The sequence below is a fragment of the Bos taurus genome, chromosome 26, assembly GCF_002263795.3.
Source record: "Bos taurus isolate L1 Dominette 01449 registration number 42190680 breed Hereford chromosome 26, ARS-UCD2.0, whole genome shotgun sequence".
Taxonomy (NCBI): domain Eukaryota; kingdom Metazoa; phylum Chordata; class Mammalia; order Artiodactyla; family Bovidae; genus Bos; species Bos taurus.
Window position 1 is genome coordinate 50,922,214 of NC_037353.1, and position 16,612 is coordinate 50,938,825.

A 16,612-nucleotide genomic window follows, 5' to 3' on the forward strand; every position below is an offset into this window, starting at 1 on the left:
TGCCCGGGAACCATGCTCTGACAGGTTGCTCAGCTCTCGGGCTCAGAACCGCCCCTGGAAGAAGCTGCGGCTGGAGCCCCCAGACTCAGGGATGCCAGGGGCCAGCGTCTCGGGGGCAGTTTGGGTGGAATTTCCTTGACCAGTGAGTTGACCATCTTTTCATGTATCTAGTGGCAGCTTGGGTCTCCTGTTCTCTGCCTCAGAGGCCAGGAATAGAGCCGGCAGGCAGGGACCCCCCGGGGACTCTGCTGGAACACCTGGTGAGGTGGACATGGGGGGCCCAGGCGTCTGTCCTCCACAGGGCCAAGTGGCTGTTCTACAGAGGGCTTTTGGTTTACTGTTCCATTAAAGTGAAAGTGAAAGTCACTCAGTCGTGTCCAGCTCTCTGCGGCCCCATGGACCACACACAGTCCAAAGAATTCTCCAGGCCAGAACACTAGAGTGGGTTGCCATGGGCTCCTCCAGGGGATCTTCCCGACCCAGGGATCGAACCCAGGTCTCCCACGTTGCAGGTGGATTCTTCACCAGCTGAGCCATTAAGTCATGCATACTATCTGGTGGAGGACACTGGAGGCGGGCAGGGGGGGCTGCCATCCAGAGGATCTTGGGGGGCCACCTCCAGGGATCTGTGGGGCCAGCAAGAGCCCCTCCCCAGGGAGGCGCAGGCCTCTCGGGGGGCAGCTGTACTGGACGAGCCTGGGTCTGGGCGGGGGCTGGGACAGTGGGGACAGTCCCCAGGCAGGCAGTGGAGGCGGGGCATGGAGGGGGACAAGCCTGGGGAGGGGGGCGTGTCTGACCTCCACCGCTGCGGCCAAGGACCATGTCAGGATGGCGTCTGTAGTGATGGAAGCTGTCACACCTGACCCCTGACCCCGGGAGTGATGGGGCAGTGACAGGTGATGGGGACAAGTTTCAGGAGCCGGGACAAGTGAGGAGAGCTAGGTGTGGCCACAGGTGCGGCCGTCTGCTGAGGGCTGGCATCCTGGAGCAGGCTGCCCTCCGAAGGCTCCCACCCTGGCTGCCAATCGGCCCTCCAGCCGCTCAAAACAGGCTAGTTTGGATTTTCCCGAAAACAGTGCAGACATCATCCTTAGGGCCGAAATCTCAGCATTTAAGTAAAAGGGGGAAGAAGATTTGTATGCAGCCTGAACCACCTTCTGCTGGCCTGGCCGTGGCCTCCAAGTCCCAGGGCTCTCGGGCCTCAGCATCTGAGTTCCCCGACCACCCAGGTGTCCCGGCTGCAGGGTCAGTATTACAAAGCTACCAATCACCCCCTGACTTGCTGGCTCCGGAGCCAGTTTGGATATGCAGTGAGACGTTAAGATAAAAACAAACGATATTAAAAAACACACACACACACAAACGATCTTGCCCAGACTCAGGGCTCCGATCAGCTGGAGGACAGCAGCCTGGTCCTGACCAGAGCTGCCCCAGGCAGGGCATGGAGGGGCCAGATCCGGGGGGCTGTCCTCCTCCGACGCACCCCCCGTCATGCCCCCTTGCAGCCTTCTTGCCCTGCAGCCCACGATCAGGGTGCTTCCATGCCTGCCCCTCGTGGCCTTCAGCCTGCCTCTCTAGCTGACTCTGCAGTCCGCTGGAGGAGCTTGTAGCCGCTCACATGGCACCCCCCACCGCGGGCCGGAGATCCGCCGCCGGCCCACAGGTCCTCCCCAGCCTCTCCAGGCACGAGCAGTAACCGAGGAGGCTGTCCTGCTGCAGGGACCAGCCCCGAGTCCTGGCATGCTCCTTGGACCCCAGGCAGGCCTCGCGGTGAACGTCCCGCATGGGGGTAGCAGGGTGGAGACTCAGGAGGGCCCCAGCTGAGAGCGGAGAGGCTCCCGAATGAGCCCGGGGCTGCGGCCCAGCAGGTCTGGGGCCCTCGGGTCCAGTCAAGGGGGCTTGCTCAGAGGAACCGCACGTCATGAGCACCCCATGGCCAGAACCACCTCGCCTGCTGACCGCACCGCGCAGCCGCCCCTGGGGCTCCAGCTTCCTCTGCCCGTGTCGCTAGTTTTGCTGACAGACCCGCAGTCAACAGGGCGGGAAAAGACGGTTCTCGAGCTCAGACAGACGCAGGGCCGGCCTCATCCGTCCTGACCAACAGCCAGTCAGCTCCCAGGATGTGGACCTTTGATGTTTGAGTTAATAAAAGGAATCATGTACACAGGAAACACGGGGAAGAAGTGGACACTGGACACTGCGAGAAGGAAGGAAGGCACCATATGCCCTCTCCCTCCTCCGCGGGCCCCGCCCCTCCTCCAAGTCCCTCCCACTTCTCAAGCTCCACTCCCTCCTCCAAGTCCCTCCCCTTCCTCCATAGGCTCCGCCCCTCCCCAAAGTCCCTCCTACTTCTCCACAGGCCCCACCCCTCCCCCAAGTCCCTCCCACTTCTCAGGCTCCACTCCCTCATCCAAGTCCCTCCCCCTCCTCCACAGGCTCCGCCCCTCTTCCAGGTCCCTCCCACTTCTCAGGCTCCACCCCCTCCTCCAAATCCCTCCCTCTCCTCCACAGGTTCTGCCCCTCCACCAAGTCCTTCTGCTTCTCTGCAGGCTCCGCCCCTCCTCCAAGTCCCTCCTCCTCTGCAGGCTCCGCCCCTCCACCAAGTCCCTCCCCCTCCCCCACAGGCTCCGCCCCTCTCCCAGGTCCCTCCCACTTCTCAGGCTCCACCCCATCCTCCAAGTCCCTCCCTCTCCTCCACAGGTTCTGCCCCTCCACCAAGTCCCTTCTGCTTCTCTGCAGGCTACGCCCCTTCTCCAAGTCCCTCCCCCTCCTCTGCAGGCTCCTCCCCTCGTCCACAAGCTCTTCCCCTCCCCCAAACCTCTTCCTCCTCCCCAGGCCACACCCCTTACCCGGGATCCCCCTCCTCTCACAGGCTGTTCCCCCTCCCGCGCAGGCTCCTCCCCAGGGCAGGGTTTGGTGCCGTGGCTGCTTATGAGATTTTTCTCTGGATAAGTGTCCATATATTTAACGATGAAATGACAATCTATTTAATGAAATGATGGCACATTTTCCCCAAGTGCTATTATATTAGAAATGCTGTCAGAGCAGGCGGCCCCCATCGTGCTCGTTTTCGCGGATGTCTCACACTTCACACACAGCCCCGGCCCGGGTTGCTGTTCTCCCAGGAGACAAGCAGTCTGTTTACTTCGGTGAAACTATTGATACCTGCTTTGTGAATAATGTGCGGTCGCTCCCGTAACTTGGTCGTGTCTCTGTTTTCAGAGCAGAGAAATCAATATATTTACTAGATCCCAGCACCGATCATTTAGCCCTCCAGTCCCCGCGTCTGACTCGGGCCATCATGGACGAGGAGGTGAGTCAAGGTTCACGGCCACAATTTGGTTTCTTTTTGCTTCTTTGTGCCTTTCTGTCACTTTTTAACTCTTAAGGACTTTGGTGCCGGGTTTGTCCTCAGAACAGCTTGTAGCTTCCACTGTTACCAACTGTGGCTCTGAGTTGGACCTCAGAGGCCTTACAGTCTGGTCACACACGTCTGTAGGTCACCTGCAGACTGCCTGGTTGGCAGGGATGCCCCCACCTTCCTCACCTGGACCTCGCAGGTCTCCATGTTGTGTCCTAGCCAGAGGAAGACTAAACAAGCAGAAAAGCAGACCGGATGACAAAGGGGAAGAACGGGGGGCAACCACAGGTGAGAAGCGAGGCAGGACACGGCACACCAGGGCACGGAAGACCAGCAGCACTGCTGGAACCACGCCCGTCGGCAGGATGATCTCGAGAACCTCCAGATCTGCTCAGGGGCCCAGAGGGACTCATCCCAGCACGGTCACCAGGTTTGCACACGTACCCCGCCTTCCTCCCAGTACAATTGCTAAAGGTGGAAAATTGGGAAAACCCAAGGCGCTGGCATATAGACTGTGGGACACCCACAAAACTGCTTGTGATCCTGGGTCCTGCCCAGTGGTGCCATGCGGGTGCCGGGACACAGGTTGGGTGGGCAGAGGGGCCTGGACTGGAGAGCGTGTGAGTTAGTTCTGGGTGGGGGTCTTACACAGAGAGACCGCCCACTTGTGGCGTCTTTCATACACTCGGTGCTTAGGGGTCATGTCCCCGGGGACCGGGGTAGTGCTGGCCCCGCAGGTGCTCAGGCTGCGGTCGTGCGGGAGAGCGAAGGGTTTAGCGGAAAGGAGGCCGGTCACGCCGCGGGGTGCGCGCTGAGCCGTGGCAGACGGCTCCTGTCTTCACTGGGTTCAGTGTTTCACAGCTGGTGTCTGTCACCCTCATGACCAGAAGAAAAGCTCTGTTTGAGACAAAATTGCTTTCCACCCAGGTTTTTGTCAACTGTCATTTCTCCAAAGATGCCAGGAACGCCGCCCTGGCCTGAGGCCATCAAAGACACCTTGACAGCAGAACCAGGATCCAAATTCTGCCGTCAGTCCGCCTCCACCGCGGCCGGAGCCCGCGGGGCCCAGGGAGCACCCAGCCTGCGCCCCGCGAGCCTCGCACCCTCCTTTGTGCACGGGAGCCCGTGTGCCCGGGACACCTGCTAAGTGTCTGGGACCCCCCGCATGTGCAGGACTCCCCCTGTGTGCCTCGGACCCCTCCCCCATGAGCCCAGGACACCCGCTGTGTGCCCGGGACCCCCACGGGCAAGGCAGGAGGAACTCTGGCCGGGAAGGTGGATTAACTTCCTGAGGTGAATTAAATTAGGCACAACCTCTTGGGACCCTTTGTAGGAAGAGGCAACCAGGCTGTGGAACGCAAGCTCACAGATCCCGCAGACCAAACTTCGTAATGATGTCACAGGCCGCCAGCCCCTGGGGGTGCCCGCACCCCTACCCCATGGCATAGGGGTTTGGTGGCCTGGCAGCTGCACAGCTTTGAAGCCCTTAGGAGGCTTGGGGTAGACAAGCCTCTGGGCCCAGCTCACTGCCTCCCTAGCCCTGTGAGACCCATTTCCCAGATGGGGGTTGGCCAGGCAGTGGGCAGCCTGGGCTGGGGATCAGAAGCCCCCCAGGCATTGCAGGAGGCATGGGGTGCTCTTTGCTTCACATGGCAGACACGTTCCTCAAAGTCGGGGAACTGCTGTCCCCATTGAGGAGCCTAGAGGAGAGGTGCCAGCCTGGGGCAGACACCAGCCCTGACCTGTGCGCCTGTGGAGAGGCTTTCCTTCCACCCAGGACCCCTGCCTGCCGCCCCCTCCCCCCAGAACGGGGCGGGGACCTCAACGTGCTTCCCTGAAACCCTTCCTGGTCCAGCCAGCTGCCCAGTGACCCTTTAAAAGTGTGAATAGTTGCCCATCAGCGGCAGATCTTCCCCTGGAGATGACCCCCGCCTTCTGGGATGGTCCTTGGGGCGGCCCCGCCCCAGCTTCCACCCCCTCATGGGTCTCCGGGAAGCAGGCCCTCCCCCAAGTAGCCGTTGGGCGCCTTGGGGACTGTGCAGGGGTCACCCTGTCAATAACGCCGACGTACATGTGTCGGGCTCAGTCGTTAACTGGCCTCCTGTCTGCCGCCTCTACCCCAAGAGGCATTTTAATAAAGACCTGGGGATACGTGGACGCTCCGGGCCTGAGCGCCAGACCCCGCCCGCGGCGGGAGCAGAAGATAGCATCAGTGCAGCCCCCTGCCTCGGCCAACGACATCGGCGGGGCCCAGGCGTGGGGGTGACGCTGGTCACAGCACAGCTGGACCCTCACCTGCCAGCAAGCCCCCACGGCATCCAGAGCAGCCTGGAGAGCAGCCAGAAGCCCTTCCGGAAGCGTCCACTTGGCCAGCGCTGTCCGAGCCATCCTGGGAGCACAGCGAACAGGCTGGAGCCGATGCCCTAACACAAATCTTGCGCTAGGCGCCCAATTAGCGCGTTTGGCACGCGGTCAGACCCCCGGGAGAGCAGCCCCGGAGAGAGATCATTACGCGACTGCGCGTCTGGTGCGGGGGTCCGGGGCGGGGGGCCTGGGATGAGCTTGGGGCTGATTTATGGCCGCCCTGTCTTTGTCCTTCCCTGAAGGAGACACGAGTCTTGGGACCCCGAGGAGCGCTTCTGAGGCGCCATGCGGCTGCACCTCCTCCTCTGGGCTCCTTTGCCTGGCTCCAGTTTTCACAGGCACGGGGTGGGGAGTGATTTCCAGCTCATGTCAGAACATTCTGGGTGCGTGCCTCAGCTGGACCCCTCCAGGGAGGGAGTGGGAGCCGCACTCCTGGGGGCTGGAGCCCCTCCCCAGCCCCCCCCCCCCAACCCCGGCCCAGCCTGGATGTGGCTGCAAGGGACTGGGGGCCACAGGTCTCCAACAAGAGCCGAGCACCACCCAGAAGCAGAAAGCAGAGCAAAATGGCAACCCCAGAAAGGTGCCGGAGCTGGGGGCCCGCGGGCCTGGAGTGGACGGGGGAGGTTGAGGGGCAGGTTTGTCCATGTCTTTGGCGTGGACCAGACCCGCATGGGCGGTTCCCTCCTGAGCCCCCGATACTCGGCCGGTGAGGCGTTCATCCAGCCATTCCTTCACTCGAGCTCTTAGCAGCCTGGGCCCCTGGTGGATCAGAGCCTGTCCTGGACCAAGAACCTTGCAGGACCTTGGAAATGAGGAGGTGACCCAGCCTCGGTGCCCGTTGGACGTTCGCGTGGAAAGTGTGAGGGGGTGGGTAGCGGGCCTGGGGGCGGGGCCCCGGGGAGGGAGGAAGGAAGCCCAGGTGGGCGGGGTCGCGGGGGTGTGGCCAGCGCCGCCCAGTACAGGGACGGAGAGGCTGAGGCCGGGCCTGCCCATCAGATGGGGCGCCCTGCTGAGCCCAGGTGCACCAGTCAAGGAGACTGCAAGGTGCCACCCTCTTAAGAAGCTGCCTGAGAAGAGCCTGAAAACAACTGGGCCTACGTCAGTGGAGGGTGGACGTCTGTTCGTACGTGGGCACCTCCCAGCAGGCACGAGAGGCTTGAGGCCATGTGCCCCCGGGAGGGAGTGACCCAGAGTCGTGAGGTCAGGTGACGTGCGGCCCTGCACAGCCGCAGGTCCTGGGAGGCCACGTGGTCACAGCCGCCCTGTTTCTGTTGGACGGGTGAGCAGTCTCAACCTGGCGACTGGGCGCTTCTTTCAGAAGGAAGGTGAGGCCCGCACACAGCATGGTGAGAGAGGCGGGGGTCTGCAGACAAGAAGGAATAGTGTGGTTCTGTGCACTGATCTGGGGATGTTCCTACGTGTATCAAGACGCATAACTTTGAAAGAAGTACAGGAGCTGGAGAAGGGGAACTGGGGCGCGGGGAGGGGCTCTGCAGGGGGGAGACGCCCACCTGTCCCTGGATGGGGGCGGGGCTTCAGCCCAGAGAAGCCGGAGCCTCGCAGCGCAAGGGGGAGGGGTGGGAGCTCCTCGCAGGTCCGGGAGCCCTGGCCGTTGTCCAGGCCGCCTCCTGCCGGGAAGGGGCGGGTAGCCCGGGCCCCTCGGCCTTTGCTCCCTGGTCTCTGCCGCTTCCTTTACAGACCTGCTGGGCCCTTCCCACCTGCCAAGGGTCTTGCCAGCATCTTCCCAGGGAAGGTGCTTGGCTCAAAGCCCCGTTCAGGGACCCCCCCACACGCCCATGGTGTCTGACACCTGAGTATAGGGATCTCCCTGGGGGAGCCCAGGCTTTGGGAAAACCCTCTGAAGCCTGGAACTGGGTTCATGTTCGTTTCTTGGCCCTGTAGCACTTAGCCACCTGGGTGCCCCAGCCATGAGGGGCCCTTGCAGCCAGGTGCCCACTTGACGGCAGGTGCATCAGTGTGGAGGGGCTCAGAGCGGACGGAGCAGAGTGAGCCTCAGGACGAGGACAGCCAGCGGACGGTAGTCCGGGGAGTGGTGGAGGGCAGGGCGGCAGCAAAGGGACCGGTGTGGGGTCAGAGGGGAGGGGGCCGCTGGGGCCTGGGTCTGAGGCTTACTGGTCATCTCATGGGGATTAGACCCAAGCGGAGTATGGGGGGCAGGACTGGGCTACAAGCAGCGGGGAGAGGGTGGGTCGGGCCGGCGCCCCGCTGGGCCTCCTCTCCGTGGCCCCCGTACCCCGCCCCCCCCGCCCAGGCCCAGGCGCACCCTCAGCCCGCAGTGACCCTTTAGGCAGTCACCCTGCGGGTGGCGCTGGGGGTCAGCGGAGCGGAGCGGGCAGGGGTTCCGCCAGCTGCCTTTCCGGGGTCGGCCAGGCGAGGGCACCAGCGGGACAGGCCCGGATGTTTGCGGGGAGGATTGGGGTTTGCGCTCACCCAGCTCCCTTCAGCGTATGCAGAACCAGGGAGCCCCTCCAGCAGCACAGGCGCCCATCAGGCGGCCTCTCCGGCTCCAGGGCCCCGGGGGCCACGCCACCCGACATCCCTGCGCCCCCAGCTGGCAGGCACTGAGTTCTCTTGACCCACCAACCCCTGGTGAGCAGCCCCCTGACTCCGCCCCCAGGTGCAGTCTCCTTCTCTTGCTCTCGGAGGTCGAGGACTGGTCCCACGTGAGAGGACAAAGCCAGGGTCCTTTGCCCTTTGCAGGGAGCCATCGAAGAGGCGTGCTTGGGGCAAGGGGCAGCTCCACGACTTACCAGCCCCTCAAAATGAAAAATCTTCATCCGTTTGCCAACTTCAGAGCTATCTGCGTGGTTGGAGACGGGAGCCAAGCTCCTTTCAGAGACAAACCTCTTTCCTCCCCTCCGTCCCCCGGCCCCGCGCCTGCCAGGCTCCGACCCAGTCCTGGCTAGGACACCGGCTGGTCCTGGCTGGCCCTCCTGAGGGACCACCTTCCCTGACCTCCCTCTTCCCAGCCATCATTGGTCCCGCCGTTCCTCTGCTGCACGGACTTGCGGGTTTTTGTTTATTGTTGAAGAAGAGGGCGGCAGAGGATGAGATGGTTAGATGGCATCACCCACTCAATGGACATGAATCTGAACAGCTGCGGGAGACCGTGGGGGATAGGGGAGCCGAGCCTGCTGCAGCCCATGGGGCCGCAAAGAGCCCGACGACTTGGCGACTGAACAACACCCAGTCGTGCCCGCCGGGGTGCAGGGTGGCGTTCGCTGTTCACGTGGCTCTCCCCGAGCGCGCCTGACAGGGAGCATGACCCGATAAATAAACGTGACTAAGTCAAGATCTCTGCCAAACCGCGAGCTCCGCATTTGCCCGCGACGTCAACGTGAGAGCGCGGCGAGGCGCACCGCCGCCTTCCTTAGCGGGGCTTCTCCTTCGGCACCAGGCGGGGGCATTGGCGGACCCGTCCGTTCCGGCGGAATCGGCTCGGGCGGCGCGACCCGAGGCGCTCCTTCCCCGCAGGATCCTCTCTCCCCTGGCCGACCCGGGGCGGGGAGGCGTTTCCTTCGGTCCTACCCGGGAGGGCGGCTCCCGGGAGCGCCGGAGGAGAAGGTGGGGCGGGGGCCAGGCGCCAAGCGGAGGCATGCAGCCCCGGAGTGCCCGGAGATGGCGGGCCGACAGGTGGAACAGGTTGAGCCTACACACCCGGAACTGGGGCGCTGGGGTCGGGGATGGTGGTGGGGGTTGTCCCGTGCCACCGCGTCCGGAAGGGTAGGCGGGCGGGCGTCTGGGGCTTGGGAACCCCGGCGCGCGGGGCGGGACAGGGCGCGTGGACAGGGCACCGAGACACCCTCCGCCAGACAGCATGGAGAAGCATGGAGAAGCAGCTGCCCTCACCCCACTCTCGGCGCCCTCAACCCACTCTGGCCCTTCCAAATGGCACTCCGGCCCCCACATCCCGCACCCACGGCACCCAGCTCCCTGGAGAGCCAAGCACAGCCCCATTCGCGACCCCAAGCGTTCCGGCCGCAGCCCAGGGAGGGCCCCGGGGCGCAAGCTCCCCCGGGATGCAGGGGAGCGGGTCGGCACCGTTTCCTCGGAGGGAAGGAGGATGCAGAGGCCTGAGCCTGGGGGCTCGAGGAGCAGAGCGCGGCGCCCAGAGCGGCAGTGCTCCTCCTGCCACCGAACCAAGGTCTCAGGGAGGATAATGCGCCCTGTCGACCGTCCGGGCGCGCCACGCCTGGCCCGCCAAGAGGACTTCAGCCGCAGCAATCCAGAACCTGCTCCCCCCGGCAGTGTCGGGAGAAGGGGCCCGGCCCGCCCCTGACGCGGCCCCGCCCCAGTCCCTCTGGTCCCTCCCCCAAGTCCTGACCTCCCTCCCTGATCAGAGGCTTGGGAGGCCCGGCTGCCGCCTTCCAGGAGCCCAGAGGGGCCCAAACCCGGCAGAAAAGGATCCGCGGCTGCGCTCTCTCACATACGCTGTGCCCGAGGTAAGGGGCGCAAGCCAGGCCCGGGGCGGATCTCAGGGCTCAGCCGCCATAGTGAGCGCGGAGAAGCTCGGTTTCCGGGGTCTGGCTCGGCTGGTGCGGATCGCCTGCGGGGCAGCCGCACCCGGATCCCGCGAGTGCGGCCCGGCCAAGCAAGCGGGAAGAGAGAAACTCCCTTGCGCACGAGCTGCACCGCACACGAAGCCGGCCGGTATCACGCATGGTGGCGCGCCGCCCGGGACAGCACGGGGCGCGGGAGCCACCTAACGCCCGCCCAGGCCCGGCGGCCAGTGGCTTTCTTAGAGGCGATCTGGCGTAGGGACTCGCAGCACCACACTCGTAGAACTGCCCAAAACGAAAATGGAACCCTGGAGATCCCGGTACCAGGGGACGCTGGGTTCCTGCCCAGAGCCGAGAGGGCCGCTGTCGTTTGTGCCACCGAAATCCTGGCGGCCCGGGTGAAACGGGAAAGTCGTTGTTAGAAAGGCCGGCTGGCAGACACCGCAACCCGCCCCCCCTCCGACGAATCGGCGGCCGTCGGTTGGTACGCGTTCCCGTCACGTTCCCAACGGGCAGCGAATAATAGTAATAATCATCACTTAATAATATGTGACACCACCCAAGAGAACCAAGGAGGCAAGGTCCACGATTGTACTCGGCGCCTCTTCGGCGCCTGCTCTCCGCAGTTTACGGCGATCTTATTTGAACCCCCGCACAACCACCTACGAGGTGGGAGGAGTTCTCACCCCAGGACTACACCACGCGCCCGGCACGCCAGTCAAAAGGCCGCGCTTCTGCCCGCGGCCCCGCACGCCCCGTGACCCGGACTCAGTCTGCCAGGGTCCCCGACCCCAGGCTCCGGCCGCGCTTCGCGAGGGAGCGACTGCGCGTAAGGTCCCGCGCGGCGTCCAGATCCGAGCTCCGGGTTCAGGTTGCCTCCCGGGAATGAGGTGCCACCGCGTGACCGGGAAATGACCCAGCCCGGCCGAGTACAGCCCCGCGGGGCCGGGAGTGAACGGGAACCCGGTCCCATACCCACCACACGCGACCCGGCGGCCCCGGGACAGGCCTCGCCGAGGCGCCAGCCACTGGGTGGGGAAACAGAGCGGATTCTCGCGGGCCAAGTCTAACCTTCGGCCCGTGGACGCTGACATTCCGCTTCTCGTGCCCTCTGCATCCCGGAGCAGGAGGTTCTCGGAAATGTTCTCGGTACTCCCTCAAACCTGGGGCCGCGACCCCGAGAGTGCCTGCCGGCTCCCCGCGCCCTCCCGCCGGCGCCTCTGCACCGAACAGGGCGCAACGCGTGTGCCGAGTGGATCCTCAAATCTGCATTCTCTCGGTGATAAAATATGCTCTCGTATTTTTTCCTGATTTCCCATTAAAACCTTTGCCTAACTAAACTCCCATCCAACGGGATTTATTTCGTCCCCCAGGAGATAAATCAGGGGGCAAATTTACGGCCCGGGAGGGACCCGCCGCGCTAATGGGCGCTTCATGGAGTGCGCGGCGGGGGCGCGCGGACGGCGGGCGCTGGCCAATGGCCGGGCCGCGGGCGCCCACAGCCAATCAGCGCGCGCGCCGCGCCGGGGCCCCGCGGTTATCAGCGCGTCCGGCCCGCGCGGCGCCGCTCCGACCGGCCCCGGGGCTGCCGCTGCCGCCGCCGCCTCCCGGAACGCCCCCGCCGCCGCCCGCCCTGCGCCGGAGCCGCCACCCGCCCTCGCGCCCGCCCTCCGCGCCGTCGGCGCCCTCGCCCGGCGCCCGCCCGGGCCGCGCGCAAACTTCCCGGGCCGGCGGGCGGCGGCGGCGGCGGGGCCCGGATGGGCGTCCGGGCCGGCGGCGGCGGCGCCCATGGACGCTAACCGCCCGGGCGCGTTCGTGCTGAGCAGCGCCCCGCTGGCCGCGCTGCACAACATGGCCGAGATGAAGACGTCGCTGTTCCCATATGCGTTGCAGGGCCCGGCCGGCTTCAAGGCGCCCGCGCTGGGCGGCCTGGGCGCGCAGCTGCCCCTTGGCACCCCGCACGGCATCAGCGACATCCTGGGGCGGCCGGTGGGCGCAGCGGGTGGCGGCCTCCTGGGCGGCCTGCCCCGGCTCAACGGGCTGGCCTCGTCGGCTGGCGTCTACTTCGGGCCCGCGGCCGCCGTTGCGCGCGGCTATCCCAAGCCCCTGGCGGAGCTTCCCGGGCGCCCGCCCATCTTCTGGCCCGGAGTGGTGCAGGGCTCGCCCTGGAGGGACCCCCGCCTGGCCGGCCCGGGTAAGTGGCCAGTGCGCGGGTTCGGCGTGGGGCTGCGGGCGGGCGCGGGCGGGACCGCCTGCCGCACTCACCGAGCCCCCTCTGCAGCCCAGGCCGGCGGGGTCCTGGACAAGGACGGCAAGAAGAAGCACTCGCGGCCGACCTTCTCGGGCCAGCAGATCTTCGCGCTGGAGAAGACTTTCGAGCAGACGAAGTACCTGGCGGGGCCCGAGCGCGCGCGCCTCGCCTACTCCCTGGGCATGACCGAGAGCCAGGTCAAGGTGAGGCGGCGCCGCGCGGCGCTCGCTTGGCCGCAGCCCGCTCGATCCCCCGCGTCCTGCGAAAGGCGCGCGAGCGGCCACGCCGCGGCCGGGGCCGGGGCGGAGGGGCAGTCTGGGGCGGCCCTCGGCGTCCGCGCAGGCGGCAGCGTCTCGCCCGGGCCGCAGAGGGGCCGTGCTGCCGCCGGCGGGTGCTCCGGGGGGGCCCCGCGTGATGGGCGCCCTCCACCCCAGGTGTGGTTCCAGAACCGCCGGACCAAGTGGCGCAAGCGGCACGCGGCGGAGATGGCGTCGGCCAAGAAGAAGCAGGACTCGGACGCCGAGAAACTGAAGGTGGGCGGCTCGGACGCGGAGGACGACGACGACGAGTACAACCGGCCCCTGGACCCCAACTCGGACGACGAGAAGATCACGCGGCTGCTCAAGAAGCACAGAGCCCCGAACTTGGCGCTGGTCAGCCCGTGCGGCGGCGGCGCGGGGGACGCCTCCTGAGGGCGCGGGGCCGGGCCGGACAACCAGGGTACGGACGCGGGCCGGCGCCCTCGCCAGCCGCCCGCGCCGCAGTGTGTATATATATTTTTACAGAGTAAGTTATACGGCGGCCCGGCTCGGGCTCGGCGTCGGGGCCGCCGCCGCCCCGCGTCCCGGTGCGATCACTTTGTATAATCAATAAATTATTTAACACGTCCCCGTCGGAGCCACGGCTCCCTAGGCCCTTCGCCTGTTTCTTCCCATTCGGAAAGCCGCGGGCGAGGCGGCTGCGCGGCCTCCGCTCCTGCCGGGGACGCCGTGCCGGGCCGCTGTCCAGTGTCCAAGCCCGCGGGGCCCGCGCCTTCGGCTGGAAGGGCGCCGGGGGCTGGAAGGGCCGGGCTCGGCAGCGGGCCCAACGGAGGCCGGGCGCCCCGCGTCCCGGGCGCCCGGGCGGCAGCAGCTCGCAGGAGCGAGGGCGCCGAGAGGACCGGCGCGGGGAAGGCGTCCCGGCCCCGCGGGCCGTCCGCTGAGGGAAGGGGCGGCCCGGGCCGGGAGCCGCGAGGAGCCGGACTCGGGGACTCGGCGGGCTGCAGCGGAGCCGACGGCGCGGGGCGGAGCAGGGAGCAGGTAGGGCCTCCTGTTTTCCGGCCACCCCGGGGCTAGGACCCTCCTTTCGCGGCTGCGGTGGATGAGGTTTGGGCAGGTTTAAACACATTCCCGGTGCCCGCCCCACCTGCGCGGTAGCTGTGGGTGGGTGGGGGGTCGGTGAAGGGCGCCGCTGGGCCCCGGCTCCTGCCTACCTGCTCTATTCTGATTATGTAGATTCAACCCGCCCAGCCTTAGTAGCTGCAGACTTCGGAAGTCTCGCTAACCTTAACATTGGGTGAAATAAATCAGGTTTTTAAACTCATCAGCACCATAGCTGATCCGCTGCTATTAGATTTTTTTTATGGGTAGAAAATGCGACTTAATTCAAAGGACTACAAAGAGAAGCCCACAGTAATTTTGCCAGCAGCTCGAAGTTCTCTGGGGGCCCTGGGGTTTGCAGCAGAAGCATGTCTGGCGGCCCCTTGAGGTCCATCCTTCCGGGCAGCTCGGTCTGCACCCCAGGGTGCCTCACCAGCCAGACCCCGCCCCCACCCCAGGCCCCACCGCGGAGAGGCAGGGAAGCCCTCCTCTCTGGCATGTTCTTTACCCCCACCTCAGAGGCGAGGATTCTGGTGAACAGCTGGATCTCTCTGGTTCACAGGAGAAGCCCCAGACTGGATGCTCCCCGTGGTTGCAGCTTCATGGGCATGACTGTGGTGTTAATTTTAAAAGTTAAATATAAAGGGTTATTTTATTGTAAGATTTATCTTGGAAATCATTATTGGAAATGTTAAAAGAGTAAAAGGCTGAGTCTTTTTTTTTCCACACAACTGCACCAATTTTAAAAACAGATGCTTTCCACTGACTGGTTTTCTTTTTAAGAGAGAACTTAAAAAATTCATGTGCGTAAAAACTATTCTCTCAGCTCTAAGTTAGGAGCAAAGGAATTTCCAGTTTTAAAGTTTTGAGGAAAGCAATGCACTTATGTAATTTCATTTAAAAAATGCTGAGGGGTAAATCCCAGTAGGTACCTGTGCAGTAAACAGTCCAAAAGACCTTCTTTCTGCTTCCCACTGCGGCTCAGCTCTATAACAGAATCTGACAAGACTCGGGGCCCGGGTCTCGGACAAGGTGATCTGGACTGCAGCCTGCGAAGGGCCCGGAGCGCCAGAGAAGGGAACACAGTCAAATGGTGTTTTCACCAAGATCAATTTTATTGCTTAGGGACCGGAGCGGTCATTTCCAAAGGCCTCCAGAGTGAGCAACAGCTGAAACCCTGCTACACAGAAATCACTGTGGGCCGGAACGGCCGTGTGGCACGTGGACGGAGTGACCACAGCTTGACACACACCCCAATCATTCTGTCAAGGATGCAGACTCGGCCGGTGGATGCCACACGGCTTGCGAGGGTAGTGATTCACCTAAGCCAAGCTTCCCCCCGGCGCCTGCACCCAGCCCGGGAGTCCTGTAGTGTTGAAGCAGATCAATAAACGCCATTTGTGTTTCATCCTCGGGCCGGGCGCCACCTCTGACCGCTGCGCCAGGTGTCGGGGACAGAGACGTGCGGCAGGGTCACGACGGGCCGTGGGAGGCGCGGCAACTGGGGACGAGGACAGTTTGTTTCTCTTAATAGTTTATATACAGCCCATGTTAAAAGCGGTTTCTATCAGAAGCAGACTAGGCTATTTTTATTTCTCCCATGATATTATTGTTTTATGTAGAATACTTGGCACCATAGAACAGTAACAAAAGACGGACAAAACGGTTTACAAAATTCTTGAAAGGTACACCCGAGCTAGCTATAAACTTCACATTCAGTTCTTAATATTACACAGCAGGAAGCCTAGGAGTCTGACTGCTCACGTGAGAGCCGCGGGCCATCCGAGCCCCACGGCGCCACCGGGCGCAGTCCTGGTTTGACAGCTCTGCGTGTGGACGTGCGGGGGACCAGCTCCTAGACTCGGTTCTACTGCTGATATGACACTCAAGCATTCATACTGGAAAGTATATTTAGCGTAAGTTTTGGTAAGGTTTATAAATTATTTTTAAAAAGTATATATTTATATATATTTATATATATAAAAATGGGAAGCAGCTGCAGTGTGATTCAAAAACCACGTAACGTGGCAGTAGAGTGACTGACAGGGAGGGGCCTCCAGAAGCGAAAGCGGGGGCCACGTGCCCCCAGTCGTGGAGCCCGGCCGGCCTGCTCAGCCCCCGCCGCAGGGCGACTCTGAGCCCCGCCGGGTTTCTGCTCCCGAGAAGCTCCTCCACGCTGACAATGATTAAAAATCGAAAACCGTGACGTCTAAAATACAGATTTTTGCTGTCTATTAGAGTTTTGGCAACAGGACTGTGACTTGTTAAAAAAAAACCCAATGTTTCTACTTGATGCCACATGGACAGACACGACGGTGAGGTATGTGAGGCTTGTCCGGAGCGCCGTCCGGGGCTGAAGCAGAGTGTGGGGCCGGCCGTCTAGCGGTGGCGCTCGGGCGGGTCTGGACGCAGCTGTCGGAGGACGTGGGCCCTCGTGCTACGGGGGGGTCTCGCCGGGGGTCCCCTCGAGGCGCTGGCATCGCCTCCCTGCCGTGGAATCAGGCGTTGGTTACGGGGACACACACACCAGGAAAAGCTCAGAAAGGTGAACTCGAGGGAAGGAGGCATATTTACCACCACGTCACTGCACCACACAACACTTGTGCACACGTGCGTGAGGTTTACCTGCCCCGGGCGCGATGCGGAAGGCCAGGAACACGGGCTGCGGGGGAGAAGAGAGGCCGTCAGGGCCGAGCGTCCACGGCCAGTGGGCCCAGCGCTGGACCCTGTCCTGGGGAGCTGGCCGTGGGCGCCCCGA

The 16,612-nt window shown here is 63.8% G+C and overlaps 2 protein-coding genes across 4 annotated transcripts in view; one reads left to right on the forward strand and one right to left on the reverse strand.

The window, feature by feature from the left end:
* The first annotated feature begins 11,832 nt into the window (after nucleotides 1-11,832).
* On the forward strand, nucleotides 11,833-13,384 carry NKX6-2 (NK6 homeobox 2). 2 transcript variants are annotated; one of them, XM_059882120.1, is made up of 3 exons: nucleotides 11,833-12,439; nucleotides 12,527-12,699; nucleotides 12,943-13,384. In XM_059882120.1, the coding sequence occupies exons 1-3, from the start codon at nucleotides 12,034-12,036 to the stop codon at nucleotides 13,186-13,188; spliced, it is 825 nt and encodes a 274-aa protein (XP_059738103.1). In that variant the 5' UTR covers nucleotides 11,833-12,033; the 3' UTR covers nucleotides 13,189-13,384. The 2 variants fall into 2 exon arrangements, with proteins under 2 accessions (XP_059738103.1, XP_024841807.1); XM_024986039.2 differs by having other exon boundaries at nucleotides 11,840-12,439; nucleotides 12,931-13,384.
* Nucleotides 13,385-14,948: 1,564 nt separating this feature from the next.
* The window catches only part of INPP5A (inositol polyphosphate-5-phosphatase A), a 146,161-nt gene continuing 144,497 nt past the window's right edge, over nucleotides 14,949-16,612 (reverse strand). Inside the window, exons 15-16 of one of the 2 annotated variants that reach the window (XM_024986036.2) lie at nucleotides 16,480-16,516; nucleotides 14,949-16,341 (exon numbers count right to left, since the gene is read on the reverse strand). In XM_024986036.2, the coding sequence (XP_024841804.1) occupies nucleotides 16,292-16,341; nucleotides 16,480-16,516 (87 nt within the window). In that variant the 3' untranslated portion in view covers nucleotides 14,949-16,291. Of the gene's footprint in view, nucleotides 16,342-16,428; nucleotides 16,517-16,612 lie in introns of both variants that reach the window. The other variant, XM_024986037.2, reaches the window with a different exon arrangement.